This window comes from Budorcas taxicolor, chromosome 21 (genome assembly GCF_023091745.1).
Source record: "Budorcas taxicolor isolate Tak-1 chromosome 21, Takin1.1, whole genome shotgun sequence".
NCBI lineage: Eukaryota > Metazoa > Chordata > Mammalia > Artiodactyla > Bovidae > Budorcas > Budorcas taxicolor.
The window spans coordinates 193,899-213,437 of NC_068930.1; the positions used below are offsets into that span (position 1 = coordinate 193,899).

At 44.5% G+C, this 19,539-nt stretch overlaps 1 protein-coding gene across 1 annotated transcript in view; it reads right to left on the reverse strand.

Moving 5' to 3' along the window:
- LOC128066387 (myotubularin-related protein 10) overlaps nt 1–18,507 on the reverse strand; it is a 43,424-nt gene extending 24,917 nt beyond the window's left edge. Inside the window, exons 1-3 of the mRNA XM_052659415.1 lie at nt 18,351–18,507; nt 17,751–17,811; nt 916–1,052 (exon numbers count right to left, since the gene is read on the reverse strand). Coding sequence (XP_052515375.1) covers nt 916–1,052; nt 17,751–17,811; nt 18,351–18,410 — 258 coding nt within the window. The 5' untranslated portion in view covers nt 18,411–18,507. The remainder of the gene's footprint in view (nt 1–915; nt 1,053–17,750; nt 17,812–18,350) is intronic.
- Nucleotides 18,508–19,539: the final 1,032 nt, after the last annotated feature.

A 19,539-nucleotide genomic window follows, 5' to 3' on the forward strand; every position in this document is an offset into this window, starting at 1 on the left:
TCAGTCAAAAAGGATCTCTTTGTTTTTATATGTAGGTTAAAAGATTTAGAAGGAAATAATAGCTCCCTTATTAAAAAGGTTACATAAGCAAAGATCACAGAGGATAAATATAGCAATGTGACTTAAAACCATCTCACCAACTATACCCGCCTCAACATTCTCCATAAACTTTACTTTGGATTTTAATGTAATATATTCCTAACCTTACATTCAGTTCAGTTCAGTTCACTCACTCAATTGTGTCTGACTCTTTGCAACTCCATGGACTGCAGCACACAAGGCTTCCCTGTCTATCACCAACCCCTGGAGCTTGCTCAAACTCATGTCCATTGAGTGAGTTGGTGACACCATCCAACCATCTCATCCTCTGTCATCACCTTCTCCTCCTGCCTTCAATCTATCCCAGAATCAGGGTCTTTTCCAATGATTTGGTTCTTCACATCATGTGGCCAAAGTATTGGAGTTTCAGCTTCAGCATTAGTCCTTCCAATGAATATTCAAGACTGATTTTCTTTGAATGGACTGGTTGGATCTCCTTGTAGTCCAAGGGACTCTCAAGAGTCAGAGTCTCCAACACCACAGTTCAAAAGGATCAGTTCTTTGGTGCTCAGCTTTCTTTTATGGATGTGAGAGTTGGACTCCAAAGAAAGCTGAGCAACGAAGAATTGATCCTTTTGAACTGTGGTGTTGGAGAAGACTCTTGAAAGTCCCTTGGACTGCAAGAAGATCCAAAAGTGAAGTCACTCAGTCATGTCTGACTCTTTGTGACTCCATGGACTGTAGCCTACCAGGTTCCTCCATCCACAGGATTTTCCAGGCAAGAGTATTGGAGTGGGTTGCCGTATCCTTCTCCAGGTATAAGGTATAAGAGTATAAAGCCTTGATACAATTAAACAGCATACAAATCAAACGCACCTGTAATGGCATTGGATCATCCGTAATGAAGGAAATTTTGAAGTTACTGCATATCAGTTTTCCCCACAAATCATACTGGCTTGTGTCCGATGCGATGCATTTTCTCACAAAATTGACTTCATTTACAACAATTTCTCCTTTACAAAAAGAAACATATCATTGTGCAAACTACAAACACACCATAAAATGTCAACAGTTGCTTTGTGACCTAGAAGGAAAATTTCCTGATGACAGTAAGAAGAAACACTGAGCCAGGACTTCACAACAGTAACAGCCGCAGTGGGGTGCTGTGCTCCATTTGTGAGATACAGAACCTGAGGCACAAAGACCTTGGGGTCTGAGATGTTCCACCAGAGGGGCTGAGCTGGAGTCTGCACTGTCTGTTGTGCTACACTGCCTCTCATTATTTACCAAAAGGCATCCCAGAGAAGAAATGACCTGCCCTGTCTCCTGCAGAGTATTACTTGATGGGATAGTTGTGTTCTATTAACACGTGACTTGATCTCCAAAGCCCATGTCTTCGATTCCTTTCATAAGGGATGAGAAACAGTTCAGTGTTAATCTCAAGATTAAGAATGCAATCTATTTATCCTAAAATGTTAGTCGCTCAGTCGTGTTCAACTCTCTGCGACCTCACGGGCTGTAGCCTGCCAAACTCCTCTGTCCATAGGTTTCTCCAGGCAAGAATAATGGAGTGGGTTGCCACTTCCTTCTCCAGGGGATCTTCTAGACCCAGGGATCGAACCTGGGTCTCCTGCATGGCAGGCAGATTCTCTACTGCCTGAGCCAGCAGGGAAGCCCATTTAACCTAAAATAAACCCACAAAGCCAAACCGAGTTTCCCTTTGCACTCACATAATAACTTAGTTGGCAACAAAACTTTAAAACCTCAGAGACCTCCAGGACAATATTAAACGTTCCAACATTCGAATCATAGGAGTCCCAGACGAAGACAAAAAGAAAGACCATGAGAAAATACATGAGGAGATAACAGTTGAAAACTTCCCTAAAATGGGGAAGGAAATAATCACCCAAGTCCAAGAAACCCAAGAGAGTCCCAAACAGGATAAACCCAAGGCGAAACACCCCAAGACACACATTAATCAAATTAACAAAGATCAAACACAAAGAACAAATATTAAAAGCAGCAAGGGAAAAACAACAAATAACACACAAGGGTATTCCCATAAAGGATAACAGCTGATCTTTCAATAGAAACTCTTCAGGCCAGGAGGAAATGGCAAGACATACTTAAAGTAATGAAAGAAAATAACCTACAGCCCAGATTATTGTACCCAGCAAGGATCTCATTCAAATATGAAGGAGAAATCCAAAGCTTTACAGACAAGCAAAAGCTGAGAGAATTCAGCACCACCAAACCAGCTCTCCAACTAATGCTAAAGGATATTCTCTAGACAGGAAACACAAAAAGGGTGTATAAACCCGAACCGAAAACAACAAAGTAAATGGCAATGGGATCATACTTATCAATAATTACCTTAAACGAAAATGGGTTGAATGCCCCCAAAAGACAAAGACTGGCTGAATGGATACAAAAACAAGACCCCTATATATGATGTCTACAAGAGACCCACCCCAAACAAGGGACACATACAGACTGAAAGTGAAGGGCTGGAAAAAGATATTCCATGCAAATAGAGACCAAAAGAAAGCAGGAGTAGCAATACTCATGTCAGATAAAATAGACTTTAAAACAAAGGCTGTGAAAAGAGACAAAGAAGGACACTACATAACGATCAAAGGATCAATCCAAGAAGCAGATATAACAAGTATAAATATATATGTACCCAACATAGGAGCACTGCAATATGTAAGACAAATGCTAACAAGTATGAAAGGGGAAATTAACAATAACACAATAATGGGAGACTTTAATACCCCACTTACACCTATGGATAGATCAACTAAACAGAAAATTAACAAACACAAATTTTAAATGATACAATAGACCAGTTAGACCTAATTGATATCTCTAGGACATTTCACCCCCAAACAATGAATTTCACCTTTTTCTCAAGTGCTCACGGAACCTTCTCCAGGACAGATCACATCCTGGGCCATAAATCTAGCCTTGGTAAATTCAAAAAAACTGAAATCATTCCAAGCATCTTTTCTGACCATAATGCAGTAAAATTAGATCTCAATTACAGGAGAAAAACTGTTAAAAATTCCAACATATGGAGGATGAACAACACGCTTCTGAATAACCAACAAATCACAGAAGAAATCAAAAAAGAAATCAAAATATGCATGGAAACGAATGAAAATGAAAACACAACAATCCAAAACCTGTGGGACACTGTAAAAGCAGTGCTAAGGCGAAAGTTCATAGCAATACAGGCATACCTCAAGAAACAAGAAAAAAGTCAAATAAATAACCTAACTCTACACCTAAAGCAACTAGAAAAGGAAGAAATGGAGAACCCCAGGGTTAGTAGAAGGAAAGAAATCTTTAAAATTAGGGCAGAAATAAATGCAAAAGAAAAGAGACCATAGCAAAAATCAACAAAGCCAAAAGCTGGTTCTTTGAAAGGATAAATAAAATTAACAAACCATTAGCCAGACTCATCAAGAAACAAAGGGAGAAAAATCAAATCAATAAAATTAGAAATGAAAATGGAGAGATCACAACAGACAACACAGAAATACAAAGGATCATAAAAGACTACTATCAGCAATTATATGCCAATAAAATGGACAATGTGGAAGAAATGGACAAATTCTTAGAAAAGTACAACTTTCCAAAACTGAACTAGAAAGAAATAGAAAATCTTAACAGACCCATCACAAGCACGGAAATTGAAACTGTAATCAGAAATCTTCCAGCAAACAAAAGCCCAGGTCCAGAAGGCTTCACAGCTGAATTCTACCAAAAATTTAGAGAAGAGCTAACACCTATCCTACTCAAACTCTTCCAGAAAATTGCAGAGGAAGGTAAACTTCCAAACTCATTCTATGAGGCCACCATCACCCTAATACCAAAACCTGACAAAGATGCCACAAAAACAGAAAACTACAGGCCAATATCACTGACGAACATAGAGGCAAAAATCCTTAACAAAATTCTAGCAATCAGAATCCAACAACACATTAAAAAGATCATACATCATGACCAAGTGGGCTTTATCCCAGGGATGCAAGGATTCTTCAATATCTGCAAATCAATCAATGTAATACACCATATTAACAAATTGAAAAATAAAAACCATATGATTATCTCCATAGATGCAGAGAAGGCCTTTGACAAAATTCAACATCCATTTATGATAAAAACTCTCCAGAAAGCAGGAATAGAAGGAACATACCTCAACATAATAAAAGCTATATATGACAAACCCACAGCAAACATTATCCTCAGTGGTGAAAAATTGAAAGCATTTCCCCTAAAGTCAGGACAAGACAAGGGTGCCCACTTTTACCACTACTATTCAACATAGTTCTGGAAGTTTTGGCCACAGCAATCAGAGCAGAAAAAGAAATACAAGGAATCCAAACTGGAAAAGAAGAAGTAAAACTCTCACTGTTTGCAGATGACATGATCCTCTACATAGAAAACCCTAAAGACTCCACCAGAAAATTACTAGAGCTAATCAATGAATATAGTAAAGTTGTAGGATATAAAATCAACACACAGAAATCCCTTGCATTCCTATACACTAATAGTGAGAAAACAGAAAAAGAAATTAAGGAAACAATTCCATTCACCATTGCAACAAAAAGGATAAAATACTTAGGAATATATCTACCAAAGAAAGTAAAGACCTATATATAGAAAACTATAAAACACTGGTGAAAGAAATCAAAGAGGACACTAATAGATGGAGAAATATACCATGTTCATGGATCAGAAGAATCAATATAGTGAAAGTGAGTATACTACCCAAAGCAATCTATAGATTCAATGCAATCCCTATCAAGCTACCAGCGGTATTTTTCACAGAGCTAGAACAAATAATTTCACAATTTGTATGGAAATACAAAAAATCTCGAATAGCCAAAGCAATCTTGAGAAAGAAGACTGGAACTGGAGGAATCAACCTGCCTGACTTCAGGCTCTACTACAAAGCCACAGTCAACAAGACAGTATGGTACTGGCACAAAGACAGAAATATAGATCAATGGAACAAAACAGAAAGCCCAGAGATAAATCCACACACCTATGGACACCTTATCTTCGACAAAGGAGGCAAGAATATACAATGGATTAAAGACAATCTCTTTAACAAGTGGTGCTGGGAAAACTGGTCAACCACTTGTAAAAGAATGAAACTAGAACACTTTCTAACACCATACACAAAAATAAACTCAAAATGGATTAGAGATCAAAATGTAAGATCAGAAACTATAAAACTCCTAGAGGAGAACATAAGCAAAACACTCTCTGACATAAATCGCAGCAGGATCCTCTATGACCCACCTCCCAGAATACTGGAAATAAAAGCAAAAATAAACAAATCGGACCTAATTAAAATTAAAAACTTCTGCACAACAAAGGAAACTATAAGCAAAGTGAAAAGATAGCCTTTGGAATGGGAGAAAATTATAGCAAATGAAGCAACTGACAACTAATTTCAAAAATATACAAGCAACTCCTGCAGCTCAATTCCAGAAAAATAAACGACCCAATCAAAAATGGGCCAAAGAACTAAACAGACATTTCTCCAAAGAAGACATACAGATGAAAAAAAAAAAGAAGACATACAGATGGCTAACAAACACATGAAAAGATGCTCAACATCACTCATTATCAGAGAAATGCAAATCAAGACCACAATGAGGTACCATTTCACGCCAGTTAGAATGGCTGAGATCCAAAAGGGAACCCTCCTACACTGTTGGTGGGAATGCAAACTAGTACAGCCACTATGGAGAACAGTGTGGAGATTCCTTAAAAAACGGGAAATAGAACTGCCTTATGACCCAGCAATCCCACTGCTGGGCGTACACACCAAGGAAACCAGAACTGAAAGAGACACCTGTACCCCAATGTTCATTGCAGCACTGTTTATAATAGCCAGGACATGGAAGCAACCTAGATGTCCATCAGCAGATGAATGGATAAGAAAGCTGTGGTACATATACACAATGGAGTATTACTCAGCCATTAAAAAGAATACATTTGAATCAGTTCTAATGAGGTGGATGAAACTGGAGCCGATTATACAGAGTGAAGTAAGCCAGAAAGAAAAACACCAATAGAGTATACTAACGCATATATATGGAATTTAGAAAGATGGTAACAGTAACCCTGTATGCAAGACAGCAAAAGAGACACAGATGTATCCAACAGTCTTTTGGACTCTGTGGAAGAGAGGGTGGGATGATTTGGGAGAATGGCATTGAAACATGTATAATATCATATAAGAAACGAATCACCAGTCTAGGTTCGATGCAGGATACAGGATGCTTGGGGCTGGTGCACTGGGATGACCCAGAGGGATGGTATGGGGAGGGAGGTGGGAGAGGGATTCAGGATTGGGAACACGTGTACACCCGTGGCAGATTCATGTTGATGTATGGCAAAACCAATACAATATTGTAAAGTAAAAAAAATAAAATAAAATCTGAAAAAAATAAAAAATAAAATATAGCTTTTGAATTAAAAGAGTTAAAAGAAATTATGAAACCAAAACAAAAGTTATAACGTTCTTTCAAAAGAGTGATTTTCTGTAACTGATTTAAACCATGGTCATCATTAATCCTTCAAGTTCTAAAATACAATCAGACCCAGGGATATCTTTAAGTAATCCATGTCTAGAGTCCTTGGTGGAAGGGTTGGAGTGCTGATCCACTTTGCCTGATAAACCCTCTAACAGTGATGGACAGAAGTGTTTGCTGACAAGACCCAAACACCCACCAATTCACAGAGCACAACGTGTCTCAAAACAATCTTCTCTCTCAAATAAATTTGAATTGCAAAGACAACTTTCAAAATTCTTAAAATGCGCAAGACCAGTTTTAAGAACATAACCCTAACATTTACTTGAGGATTAAATTTAAATGTGCTCATGTCCAATTCTTGGCTTGGACCAGTGGAGTAACTGTTCCTTCTAAGCAGACAAACCTCTTCCATGTGGCCTGCCAGGTCCCTCATGCCCCCACATTGTCCTCACACCCTCCCTCCTCTCCAGCCTCAGTGAGTTTCTAGTCACTCTCAGGGGCTGGACTACTTTCATCCATGGGGTCTTCGTACCCTGTGCCCATACTCTTTCCTTCTCCATCAGTCCAATCGCTTTCTCAGGAATGCCTGAGAAAAACCTCTATAGAGATTAACTCCCTCAATCACAGCATCATCTACTTGTAATTCTCAGCTCTGATCACAGCTACTGCACAATGACGTACACTCTACATAAAGTCAGTCAGTGCCTGTCCCACCCTCAGGACCACATGCCCCTGGAGGTAGAGCACAGACTGATTTTTCTCCACTGCTGACAGTGTAGTTGTGAGGTGAAGACTGAGCACGGGGCTGGGGCCCAGTCAATGAGTGCTAATACACAAGTGAATGAACCATTTCACTGCTCTGGGTTCACCAGACCAGCACCACCAATGGGGTAGGCATGGTTCCAGCCAGACAGAAACCAGTGATGTAATCGGGCCATGCACCAAGAGGGTCAGGAGATAAGTGCTAGCAGTAACCACAAATTCGGAAAACCGCCCCAGGCTGTCCTGCTTGCCTGCCACACCAGAGAGAGCTGCAAAATCCTCTGGTGGGAGGTTCACAATGTTTTCCTATGTGGTTCTCTCAGCAACTCATCAGCTCAGAGAGTCAGATGAGGGACCTGGACTGAGAGAGAGACCAAGATCTTAAGTAAGCAGTATACTTGGAACTTACAAGCAAGTGTTCTGATTTCAACTTGTTTCTTTATGAAAAGTATCAGTCGATCATTCATGTCTGATTCTTTGCAACCACATGGACTACAGCCTGCCACGCTCCTCTGTCCACAGAATTCTCCAGGCAAGAATACTGGAGTAGGTAGCTGTTCCCTTCTCTAGGAAGATCTCCCCAACCCAGGGATCAAACCCAGGTCTCCTGCATTGCAGGCTGATTCGTTAATGTCTGCTGCTGCTGCTGCTAAGTTGCTTCAGTCATGTCCAACTCTGTGCGACCCCATAGACGGCAGCCCACTAGGCTCCTTTGTCCCTGGGATTCTCCAGGCAAGAACACTGGAGTGGGTTGCCATTTCCTTCTCCAATGCATGAAAGCGAAAAGTGAAAGTGATGTCTCTCAGTCGAGTCTGACTTAGCGACCCCATGACTGCAGCCTATCAGGCTCCTCCATCCATGGGATTTTCCAGGGAAGAGTACTGGAATGGGTTGCCATTGCCTTGCTTTACTGTCTGACACAGAATTAAATGCTCTGTATCGAGACACAGCAGGAGGCACTAAACAGAACTACAGATTCAAAGTGCTAGCCATCAATACACATTGATTCTCACCAAATAACTCAAATACATAAAATTTAAATCTTCCATAACCCCCTGGACACAATGTTTACCAAATGCCATATCAGAATCTGGCAATGGAACACTCAACCTTTTCTCTCCACTAGAAAATCATAGCTACCAATCATAAGAGGGCAATTAACTTGGAGGGGAAAAAAAACCCCGAAACTACAAGAGTCATTTCCAGCTCAGACAGTTCGAGGTGGCACTCCTGTAACACTGAGCTCTTTACACAAACTCCTGGCTCACTAAGCAGAGCCCACACCACTTCATGCTCTACCACTTTCCTCAAGGAGCCAATTTACCCAGAGTGTCAAAACAATGCTTCAAAAACACCTGGTTAACACACATAATTCATACACATTTTGGGGGTATGTTAGACTTAGATAAAAGTATGCTTTAAAAAAAAAGCCTCACCACAGGATTTCAAGATCCTGGGAAGCGGAGCAGGGATGATCACGGAAAGGAAGGGATGGTGGGCCTGTGGGACAGGACATGCGACCACAGTAGTGCTGCTAGCCAACCGTGCTGATGACATCTGCATGCGGGCAGCCCTCCCCCACCAGCTGCACTCTCCTACCATGGGCACAAATACAACAGATGCAGTCCACCAAGGCACCAAAAATGAGACAAACATGAAGGGAGCAGAAGGCCTTTAATGGGTTCAAGGTGGGCCAACCCAGAAGGCAGCCCCCCGTTTTTGTAAATAAAGTTTTATTGAAATGTAGCCGTTCATTCATGTGTGTACTATCAGGACTGCTTCCACAGGACAAAGGCAGAGCTAAGTACTTCCAACCAGAGACCTCATGGCTTGCAAAATCTCAAAACACTGAAATTTCACAGAAGATGCTTGCCCAGCTCTGTGCTAGAGATAGTCACTTAAGTGACATCTCTTAACATTAGTGAAATGAGGCTTGAAAAAAGCACTTGGGCACGTCCCGTCAGAAGACAGGCACTTTCAACCTGCAATGGTGCAGTGACCTCAGGGGGCTCAGGAGGCCCACTAAGCAGTGCTGAAGATCCACAACTTCCCTTGGATGTCTCTGCCACAGCTGGGGGTGGGGGTGTGGGGTGGGCAGGGAACAGAGGGAGGGAGAGAAAGAGGGGGAGAGAGAGGGAGAGGAAGGAGAGAGAGGATATTTCAAAAGGACACAGGAGCCAAGATGAAAGAATTCATGATCCATCAGTAAAGATGGAGAAATGGTCACAGACTGAAGTTAGGGAGCCAGGATAACTAAGTCCACTATGGTGTCCTGACTAGAACTCTAAAACAGGTAATAGCCATTAGTGGGAAAAAAAAAAAAAAAAAAAACCTAGGGAAATGTGAATAAAACTCGCAGCTTAGTTAATAGTGCTGTTAATTTCTTGGTTAGTTGCTAAGTCATGTCCAACTCTTTGCAATCCCATGGACTGTAGCCTGCAAGGCTCCTCTGTCCATGGGATTTTCCAGGGCAGAATAATGGAGTGGGTTGCCATTTCCTTCTCCAAGGTTATCTTCCTGACCCAGGGATCAAACCTGCATCTCTTGCATTGCAGGCAGATTCTTTACCACTGAGCTACCTGGCTGACTAATTAGCTTAATTTCTTAGTTCAGCTAAATTTATTGAGGTTATAAGATAGTAACATTTGGGGATGCTGGGTGAAGACTATGTGTTAACTACCTGTACTCTTTTACAACAATGTTTACTTTAAAATAAAACTACCAAAGAAAAGAAAATAGACAAGAAATATACAATACAAACCAAAAAAAATAAAAATAAAAAAAATAAACAGGGATCTGCTGGGCTGTGGTCTTTCAAGGAAAACTGTCGCACAACTTTTCAAGCGTGGAGTGGAAATGAGCCCCTGGCAGAAAAGGCAGGAGGGCTGGAGGGAGGTAGAAGAACAGGAGGGCACTTTCACGGGGAGATGCAAAGTAGGAGCTTCTTCCTGTGAGCACGTCACTAAATAAGAACCAAGTTAACCTGGCTAGAGGCTTAGCTGACAACACCAAGTTCTGTTCACATAGAACCAGGCTTTATAGTACAAGGATCACACAGCCAGCCCTCTGCTCGCAGAATAGTCTTCTGCTCACACTTTATAAACAAGAGGGGACCCTGGGTAGGAGCTATCCTCAGTGGCTGCCAGCCACGTCCTGAAGCTGTAGGCCAGGAAACCAGCTCATAGACGGGAGAGAAATAGGGGACACAAAGTCCTCTTCCCAGAGGGGATAGATACAGATACACAAGAGCGAGCCACGAGACTGTTCTCACTACATTTTAAATTAGTGACCTTGAAGAGGAAACTCACAACAAAAGCTTCAAAGCTCCTGAGAACCTCCATGGTTTCCCAGAGACTGTCCTCCTGGGCTTTCCCTGAGGAACGAGGCCTGAGTGCTGCCAGCCATGTGGGAGGATCCTCGGCCTCAGGCACTTGCCAGCACACCACAGGCAGGAAGCTACAGGGGCCGCAGCAAAGAAAAAGTAGGAAATGAGCTTCGGTGCAGGGTATGCGAAAGTACCAGAGAAAAATCTGAACTAGAAGATGACAGGCCAAGACGTTCTACTGCAACCTGGTAAGAGATCAAGAAACCATCAAAGTCTGTTTTCTCAAGACGTTTTCATCTGTAAAGATAAATAAGGAAATATAATTAAAATTAGTAAGTCTCCAAATGGTACAGCTAGGAAAGCTTTTAACTCCGAGAACCAAAAAATCGTGTCACATTATCTTTCATAATATCTTACATGTTTAGAAAGTCAATACATATTTGATGAATTAAAATAATTTTCCCATAAATTTTAGTTTGAAAAATAGCTTAAGACAAAGCCTCACTATACACAGAAGCTAATTAACCTATGGAACGTGCAGAGGCCCAAAGCATAACTCAGTCGTGGCCTTACATCTGGTGAGTGACTGTTCCAGATGGCCTGGGGCTGAGGATCCCCGGGTGTGGGACTTTCAACACTAAAGCCAGGACCCTCAGGTCCTGAGTTGCAGAGAAATTCAGGTCCTGGAATTAAAGTGGCCCACCAGTTACAAAGGAAAGCTGAAACTCTGCACCAGCCATCTGAGGCTGCCCCTGGTTCTCACAGGGTCACACATGACACAAACAAGCACAGAATCAAGCGCCAGGCCAAGCAAGCGCTGCCCATGATGGGGGTTGGAGAAGGGCAGCAGGGCAGGCCTCAGGAAGAGGCAAATCTTGACGGCAGATGACAGTCAAGACAGAGAGAACACGTGATCACAGTAACCAAGGCCTGGATAAGGAAAAAGTCATCTGGGTTGGAGAGAGACAGGTATCAACATTGGGAAGCAGAGCAGCGGTCAGCAAATTACAGAGATTAAAGACTTGGGATGGTCTCCTGCTTGAGCAGGACTTTTCTTGTGGAAGTTCATGAAGAGTTTCTAAGCAGGAGCCACAGGGTCAGGAGTGCCAAGGTGGCCTGAGGTCCTGCAGCAGGAGCCGAGGAGTGGCCGGGTCCAAATCCTCAGGAGGCTGTCCCAGTGAGGAACAGACCCAACAAGACACTGCAGCTCATTACGCTGCTCATGGTTCCAAGAACAATTAAAGGCCTTTGTCTCTCAAAAGTAGGGTATCTAAAAATTAAAATACTATGAAATTTAGTCTATAATGACCTCTAAATCCTAGCTACAACAAAACAAAACGACACCTGAAACAGACAGTCTTTGCTTTAAGGGATTCACAATTCGATAGAGAAAATAATACCTACAGTGAGGCAATACATGAACAGTCCAAGCAGTGAATATGTTTAAAAAAAAAAATGCAAGTAAACCAGACAGCTGTCCAAAAATGGCTATTTTCATTTCCGGATGGCCTAAGGTTGTACCCTTTTCTGATCTGATTATAAAGGACTCTGACAATCCATGCATTCATTATCGATCTACTGGTTAATCTTCTAGTGGAAGTGCTGCTGGCACTGCAGAGAGAAGGGGTAGTGGAGCTGATCCCCGGCCTATGCACAGAGCACGTGCTCTCCCAACCCCAGGCCTCCCCAGTCCAGCTCAGGTGCCCTTCCTCTGAGCCCCCACCACCTCCACTCCCTCCACTGAAGCCCCTCCTCAGTGGACTGAGGCTTAGGGCAGGACCCTCTCTGCTTGGTCCTCCCCTGTAGGGAGCACACATGCAGTACTGGCTCCACAGTCCACTCTCTGCTGAGGGCCACACACTTCAGGCTTTCCTCGTTCCCAGTCTGCAGATCCTTAGAAAGACCACGTCTCAGACACAGAGAAGAGAGAACTCACCAAGAACCACTCCTTTCAATCACCCCCCACAATGAAACCGATGGTGCTTCACCAGCCTCAGCTCAGCTCGTCCAGCAACAGGAAGCCCACTGACTCCCCAAGCATCCCCTTTACTGGCAGCTGAAACCATCTGAAAGATGCTTGTCAAGGTGGCTCAAAATCAGTCACGCCAGCAAGGGCAGAGCTGAGGACAGAGCTCTTTATACCTCACCAGAGCATTCCCCCTAGGACAACATCCAAGCCTAGAGCATAAATCTGGAACTTGGACAGGTCCCGCTGCTTAGTGGTTATGGCACAGCCTGGAGTCTGGCTCGTCACCCTGACCTTATTCTTGCTGGCATCACTGGGCAAGTTACTTAACCTCCACAACTTGCGGAGTTTTCTCATTGGTCGAAGGAAGAGAAGTTGGTGCCTTTCTGACGGGGTGGCTCTGAGGAGCAACCTGCAGGCTACATTATGTATCAATTAAGGATCTTAATCGAAACTGTCAGAAACAAGCCTGGAACTGGCTTGGCAAGAAGAAGAATTCTGTCTCTGGTGTCGGCTGGACTTCAAGGAGAAGGGAACCACCAGACTGCCCCTCTCCCCCACCTTGGTGCTCTGCCTCTGCAGTTCTCGATGTGACATCACTCTTTCATGCAGGTCCTCTGTAGCCTCGGCTACAGGCAGCACGACCAAAAGGGAGGTCTTCCCTAAGTGCCCATCTGAAGATACCCAGAGGCAAACCTGTGCTCCTGCCAGCCAGTCTAGGGTTGGAGTATCACCCTCACTGGCCACACAAGAACACTGGGCTGGGTAGAGTTGCGGAAGGAGAATTTGTCAAAAGAGAAGAGGTATGTTTTTCAGAAGATGGTGGAAAGACTCCAGGCAGACAAAGTAAGAGATGTCCTTTGGGTGAAAGGGAAGTCACTCAGTCGTGTCCAACTCTTCGCACCCCATGGACTGCAGCCTACCAGGCTCCTCCGTCCATGGGATTTTCCAGGCAAGAGTACTGGAGTGGGGTGCCATTGCCTTTGGGTGAGTGCTCATTAAACTGTACCTTTAACATAACAATAATTTTACAGCATGATCTCCAGTTCAGATTCCACAAAACAGGTACACTACAAAAATAATTTGGGGAAGTGACACAAGAGCTAACTTAAACACTCAAAAAAATTAAAGTGACAGCTGCTAACAGAAGAACATATTTACACCAAAGAAGCTGGAAAGACATAATCTCAGAATAAAGGACAATCCTTTTAATCACATCAATTTAGCTTTATGGAAAAAAGCCCCATTTTCCCTCATCGTCTCAGTTTGACCAAGGGTGGATAAAAACTCCATCCAGATGTGATGCCAGTCAGGCCCTGATGAGAATCTGGGAACCACTGGCCCAGGTCATCTTCGGCCTTGTCCACAGGCTGTGTGGAACTCACCCCAGCCCTGCGGCAATTCATGCCCACTCCTCCCCCATCACTGCAGCCTGGGTGCCTGGCTCCCAAGAAGAGCTCAGAGAGGGCATCTACCAGCAGCTACGAAACAGACACAACCTTATATATGCTGGAACACACACACACACACAAGCACACATGCAATTTAAAATTTATTCCCTGTTTTCAAAAGATTGGGGTAATTTTACACACACAACACAGTCATTAAGGATGCTACTGCTGCTGCTGCTAAGTCACTTCAGTCGTGTCCAACTCTGTGCGACGCCATAGATGGCAGCCCACCAGGCTCCCCCGTCCCTGGGATTCTCCAAGCAAGAACACTAGAGTGTGTTGCCACTGCCTTCTCCGCATTAAGGATGAGATTCAGGTAATGTGAATCTGGACATCGGGGCCACAAAGCTGAGTTAGGTATACAATCTTCACCTCAAGGAGTTTCATAAACTGGGCAAGCTGGGAATTGCTGATATAAACCACCATCTAAATTAAATTTCTAGTCAGTTTCTTCTGTTTCCTATGCTTAATAAAAGCAAGATCATTTTAGTATAGCCTCATTAAGTTCAACAGAGCACTCGGTAACTACACACAAATAAACAGTTGATTGTGTGTTCCAATTTTCATCTGCTTATTGAATTAAAAGTTCAAACTTTGGGCAGCTGAAGTAGGATATCCTTGAACCCAAGGCACCACGCCAAAGCGTAATGTCCAATACTACATCTCTGAACAATTACTTCCTTGTTTCGTGTGCCTATGCAAAGCCACAGGTGACTTGGCCAAGTTTCCTTTTTTAAACTATAATGAAGGCTAGAACTGTATTATTAGGCTCTCTCAGTAAAAGCCCTAAGCTAGCCCAGGTCTTTAGATCACCAATGCTTCAGTTACTTTCCACGTGTCTCCCACGATTCACAGGTGGAAGGCAGGGGGCTGCAGGCCAGAAACAGAGCCGCAGAGGTTCTAGTGGGAGTCAGAGATGCAACCTGAGAGGTGGAAGGCCAGGAGAAGGTATGAACAGGAGGGGGAAGGAGGGCGAAAGACATGGTAATTTAGGACTAAGTGTTCTGTGAGGAACAGGTTAGGTGCAGACAGAATGCTGGGTGTCAAGCCATCATGTGTGCACACACAGAGCCAAAGAAAAAATGCTACCATGGCTAAGAGGATCCAGATTGAGCTATGATCTCTAAGACAAGTAAACCACTGACAGTTAGGAAACAGGTTTCCATCTTCCCCAGAAAACTCTGACTTTAACAGAAAGGTAAGTCTCTTGGACTACAAGGAGATTAAATCACTCAATCCTAAAGGAAATCAACCCTGAATATTCACTGGAAGGACTGATGCTGGCTGAAGCTCCAATACTATGGCCACCTGATGCGAAGAGCCAACTCATTGGAAAAGACTCTGATTCTGGGAAAGATTGAGGGCAGGAGGAGAAGGGGACAACAGAGGATGAGATGGTTGGATGGCATCACCAACTCAACGGACATGAGTTTGAGCAAGCTCCAGGAGTTGGTGATGGACAGGGAAGCCTGGTGTGCTGCAATCCATAGAGTCGTAAAGAGCTGGACAAGACTTAGCAACTGAACCAGTTTTTAGTTGAACTCAGCTGGTAAAGAATCCTCCTGCAATGCAGGAGACCCCAGTTCGATTCCTGGGTTGGGAAGTTCCCCTGGAGAAGGGATAGGCTACCCACTCCAGTATTCTTGGGCTTCTCTGGTAGTTCAGACAGTAAAGAATCTGCCTGGAATGCAGGAGACCTGGGTTTGATGCCTGGGTTGGGAAGATTTCCTGGAGGAGGGCATGGCAACCCACTCCAATATTCTTGCCTGGAAAATGCCCATGGACAGAGAAGCCTGGCAGGCTACAGTCCATGGGGTCACAAAAGAGTTGCACACAACTGAGTGACTAAGCACACAAAGTACTTAGAGCTTACTGATATGTATCAACACTTTCACAAGCATATCTTAAACACAGAAGTTAATTACTGAAAATCAAGCTGTATCATTTGTAGCTAAGACCATGTGGTTTATTAGTGTCAAATCAAATCAAGTATTGGAAGCAGGGAATCAAAGAACAGGGCCTGCTCAGTCAGAGCAAAAGGAGCCAAAGTTCAGTAGCTCACAGGCTCTCATTCAGGATGAGCACTGCTTGCCGCAGGGACATTTAAAAGACCAGAGTGACTAAAGCCAAAACAGATCACGCACAAGGAGCAAAGGTTACTTATTAATTCTATTCTTCACTCTGGGGACAAGTGCAAAGGATTATTTAGTACATGCAGTTTGGCTAAAAAGCATTAACAAAATAAAGAGAAAACATTTATAACTAACTTCCATAATTAAGTTGAAACAATTTTAAAAGTTAACATCTGTAACATGGAACCAAAGGTTGATGTTTTAAATTTGTTTGTTCTACTTAACATTGTGGCTCAGCTGGTAAAGAATCCGCCTGCAATGTGGGAGATCTGGGTTCGATCCCTGAGTTGGGAAGATCACCTGGAGAAGGGAAAGGCAACCCACTCCAGTATTCTGGCCTGGAGAATTCCATGGACTGTATAGTCCATGGGGTCGCAAAGAGTCGGACACGACTGAGCAACGTTCACTTTCACTTTTCACTTAACATTTAAAATTTTACAACACAAAATTTAAAGTTTCCATATTTGTTCAGTTACTACTTATAGAGCTCTAGTCATTTTACCAGATTTAGCATTAAGTAATGACTGAGATTTTAAAATGTTGATAGTAGCCACACAGACTGGTATTTGATTGCATTTCAGGTTTAAAATGGGCTTTTCTGGTTACTTTCCCCAATAATCGAGTTAAACAACTGACTTTTCCTAACTATCATATAATTACTATACAATTCAAACTACCAGTCAAACAAATATCTTATATGCATTAAAACTAAAGCATATAACAATTTACCATCAATTCTTACTGATACCTCTAAGGTCATTTAAGGTCAATTTTGTTCTAAACCAGTGCTTCTCCACAGAGAGAAAGTTTTGCGCTAAGAGCTCCCCTGACAAAACAGTTTGGCAAGACATTCTGGTTCTCACAAAAGGTAGAGGAGGGGGTGCTCCTAGCATCTGGGGGTAAAGGCCAGGAATGATGCTGAATAGCACACAATACACAACACAACCCTAAAACAAAGAATGACCAGGCCCAAAATGTCTGGAGTGTCTCGGTTGGGAAACTCCATTCTAAATTGAAACAAGGAGATCTGCAAACACAGCCCGCTGACACCTTCAAAAAAACAATTGCCAAGTAAGTGATTCAAAGTGCACTAAGCTTTGTTATTAGTACAGAGACTGAGACATAATAAAAGTTGCTTTTCATACTATTGAAATGATCTATTAACCACAAACGCATGAAGTTGCAGATGGGTATGAAGGACAGTGTCCTCTCACTACCTAAGCAATTCATGAGTGCTTAAAAAAAGAACATTTCAGGAGACAAAAAGAAAATGAGGTAATGACATTCTTGACAGTTTTCTATGATGCTTCAATTTTCAAGGACAAACATCAATTAATCATTACTTTTTGTTGCTGTCCTTTAGTTCTAACCAACTTTTCCCCCCTCCACAGCTGTTAGGTGTTTAACTCGCTAAAGTTTAAAGTAAATGAGTAAAGTTAACCACATGATACTAGTTGGTAAAATAATCTTAGGCCAGTATCTGTCAAATAAAATATCTGCCAGAACTCTCATGCTTACCTGGCAAAAGAACCGGCTCCAGTTTTTTAATTTTCGGTTCCGAATTAATCTTATCTTCAGTCTGAAACACATTAGCAAAACAAATCAAAATAAAAATTCCCCCCCTACTCCGTGAGAGAAGGCAAATTTTTTTCCTAAGTGATGACACACGCGACAGGCACGTATCCCCCCACTTAAATTCTTTCACATTTTTACTAAACTCCTGTTCGTGAAGGTATTGGGAGTCGGACCTAAAACACAATATTGTACAACCGCCTGAGGTGCCTCAAGGTGTTCACATTTACGACAGGTAGGTGACCCCTCCCTCCAGAACCCCGCAGGCGATGCAATCCCGCCGGCGGTCACAGCGTGGACAGCCGCTGGGCAAAGGGCTAAATAAATCCAGGTTCGATCGCTCCCTGGGGTTCCGTCTCCGAGCCGACAACGGCTGCGGCGGAGTTTTGCAAGTTTCCCCCGAGCTGGTGGGGATCGCTGGAGCGTGGCTTCCCCGCAACGGAATCCGGGGCCGGGGTCTAGAGTCCGGGACAGCCTCCCGGGCCGGCCCGCGCGCGGCTCCCCGGAAGCGCGATAAGAGGGCGCAGCGGGGAGACGACTGTTTACCTGGGGCGGCGGCAGGAGGTAGGACCTGAAGGTGGGTCTGGGCGGCTTGAGCGAGAACATGATGCGGCCGCCTGCTCGGCCCGGCCCGGTCGCAGCCCGGGACCCGCCTCCCGACGCCCGCGGGCTGAGAGCTCCCGGTGCGACTGCCCGAGCTCGGTCTGCAGCCAGCCGGACCGGGCGGGCTGACGGGCGGGGACACGGCGGAGCGCCCGCCCGAGCGGGGAGGAGCCCGGGCCCATCCCCGGAAGGGGCCCGGCGCCCCGCCCCGCCCCGCCCCGCGAAACGGCGCGCGCAGGGCCGGCGGCCGGCCGCTCCTAGCCTCTAGGCTGCGCCGGCGTCGGAACGCGAGGCTTGTGCCGAGCGCCGCTGCCCTGCCCTCAGTGAGTGGGCCGGGGGGCAGTGAGGCCCGGGAGCCATCTTGAGAGCGCGGCCCGGGCGGGAGTGGGGGCGCTCCTACGGCGGCCGGCAGGGTCCACGGCGGCCAGGGGGACGTACGGCGGCCGCCTGGGGTCACGGGGGCTACCCGCGGGGGTCACTGCGGCTCGCGGGGACGTACGGCGGCCAGCATGTGTCACGGAGGCCATCCGTGGGGGTCATGGGGACGTACGGAGGCCGGCGGGGGTCACGACAGGTCCCTGGACGCCGCTCGCTACTTCCCCAGCTCGCGCGATCGGTGTTTTCCGTAGTCAGGAGGAGCCCAGAGCGGGGAAAGGGGATCCTGTAGCCCGAGATCGACCGGTCACGCAGTCTGCGGCCAGCCTGTGAGGATCGGGCACCGGGGAAGCGGCCCGGGGCAGCGGGCAGTGACCGGGATCAGACGGTCAGCGCGGTGCCTTCCATCACCCAGTGTGTCTGTCCGTGCACGGAGCCATGAGACTCGGGTGTCCTGCTGAATTGCGTGGGATACTGAGGCTGTTGACAGAGGACGTTGCCAGGCAACCTGAACGCCTCCGTTTACTTTAACTTATACCCTCTTTATTAAACTCCATATTAAGCAAGTTATCTTGCCTTCTTTTCTTGGCTATCCTCACGTGTAAAAATACCAGTGAGCAGATAAATGATCAAAAAGCCCAGCGAGAGGCAGACCTTAACTGTTTGGACCAAATAGGCTATGGACGCAATAATTGCAAAGAATCAGCTACCTTCAGCTTATGAAGCCCAGGGCATTTCTGAACTCGAGCATGTTTCC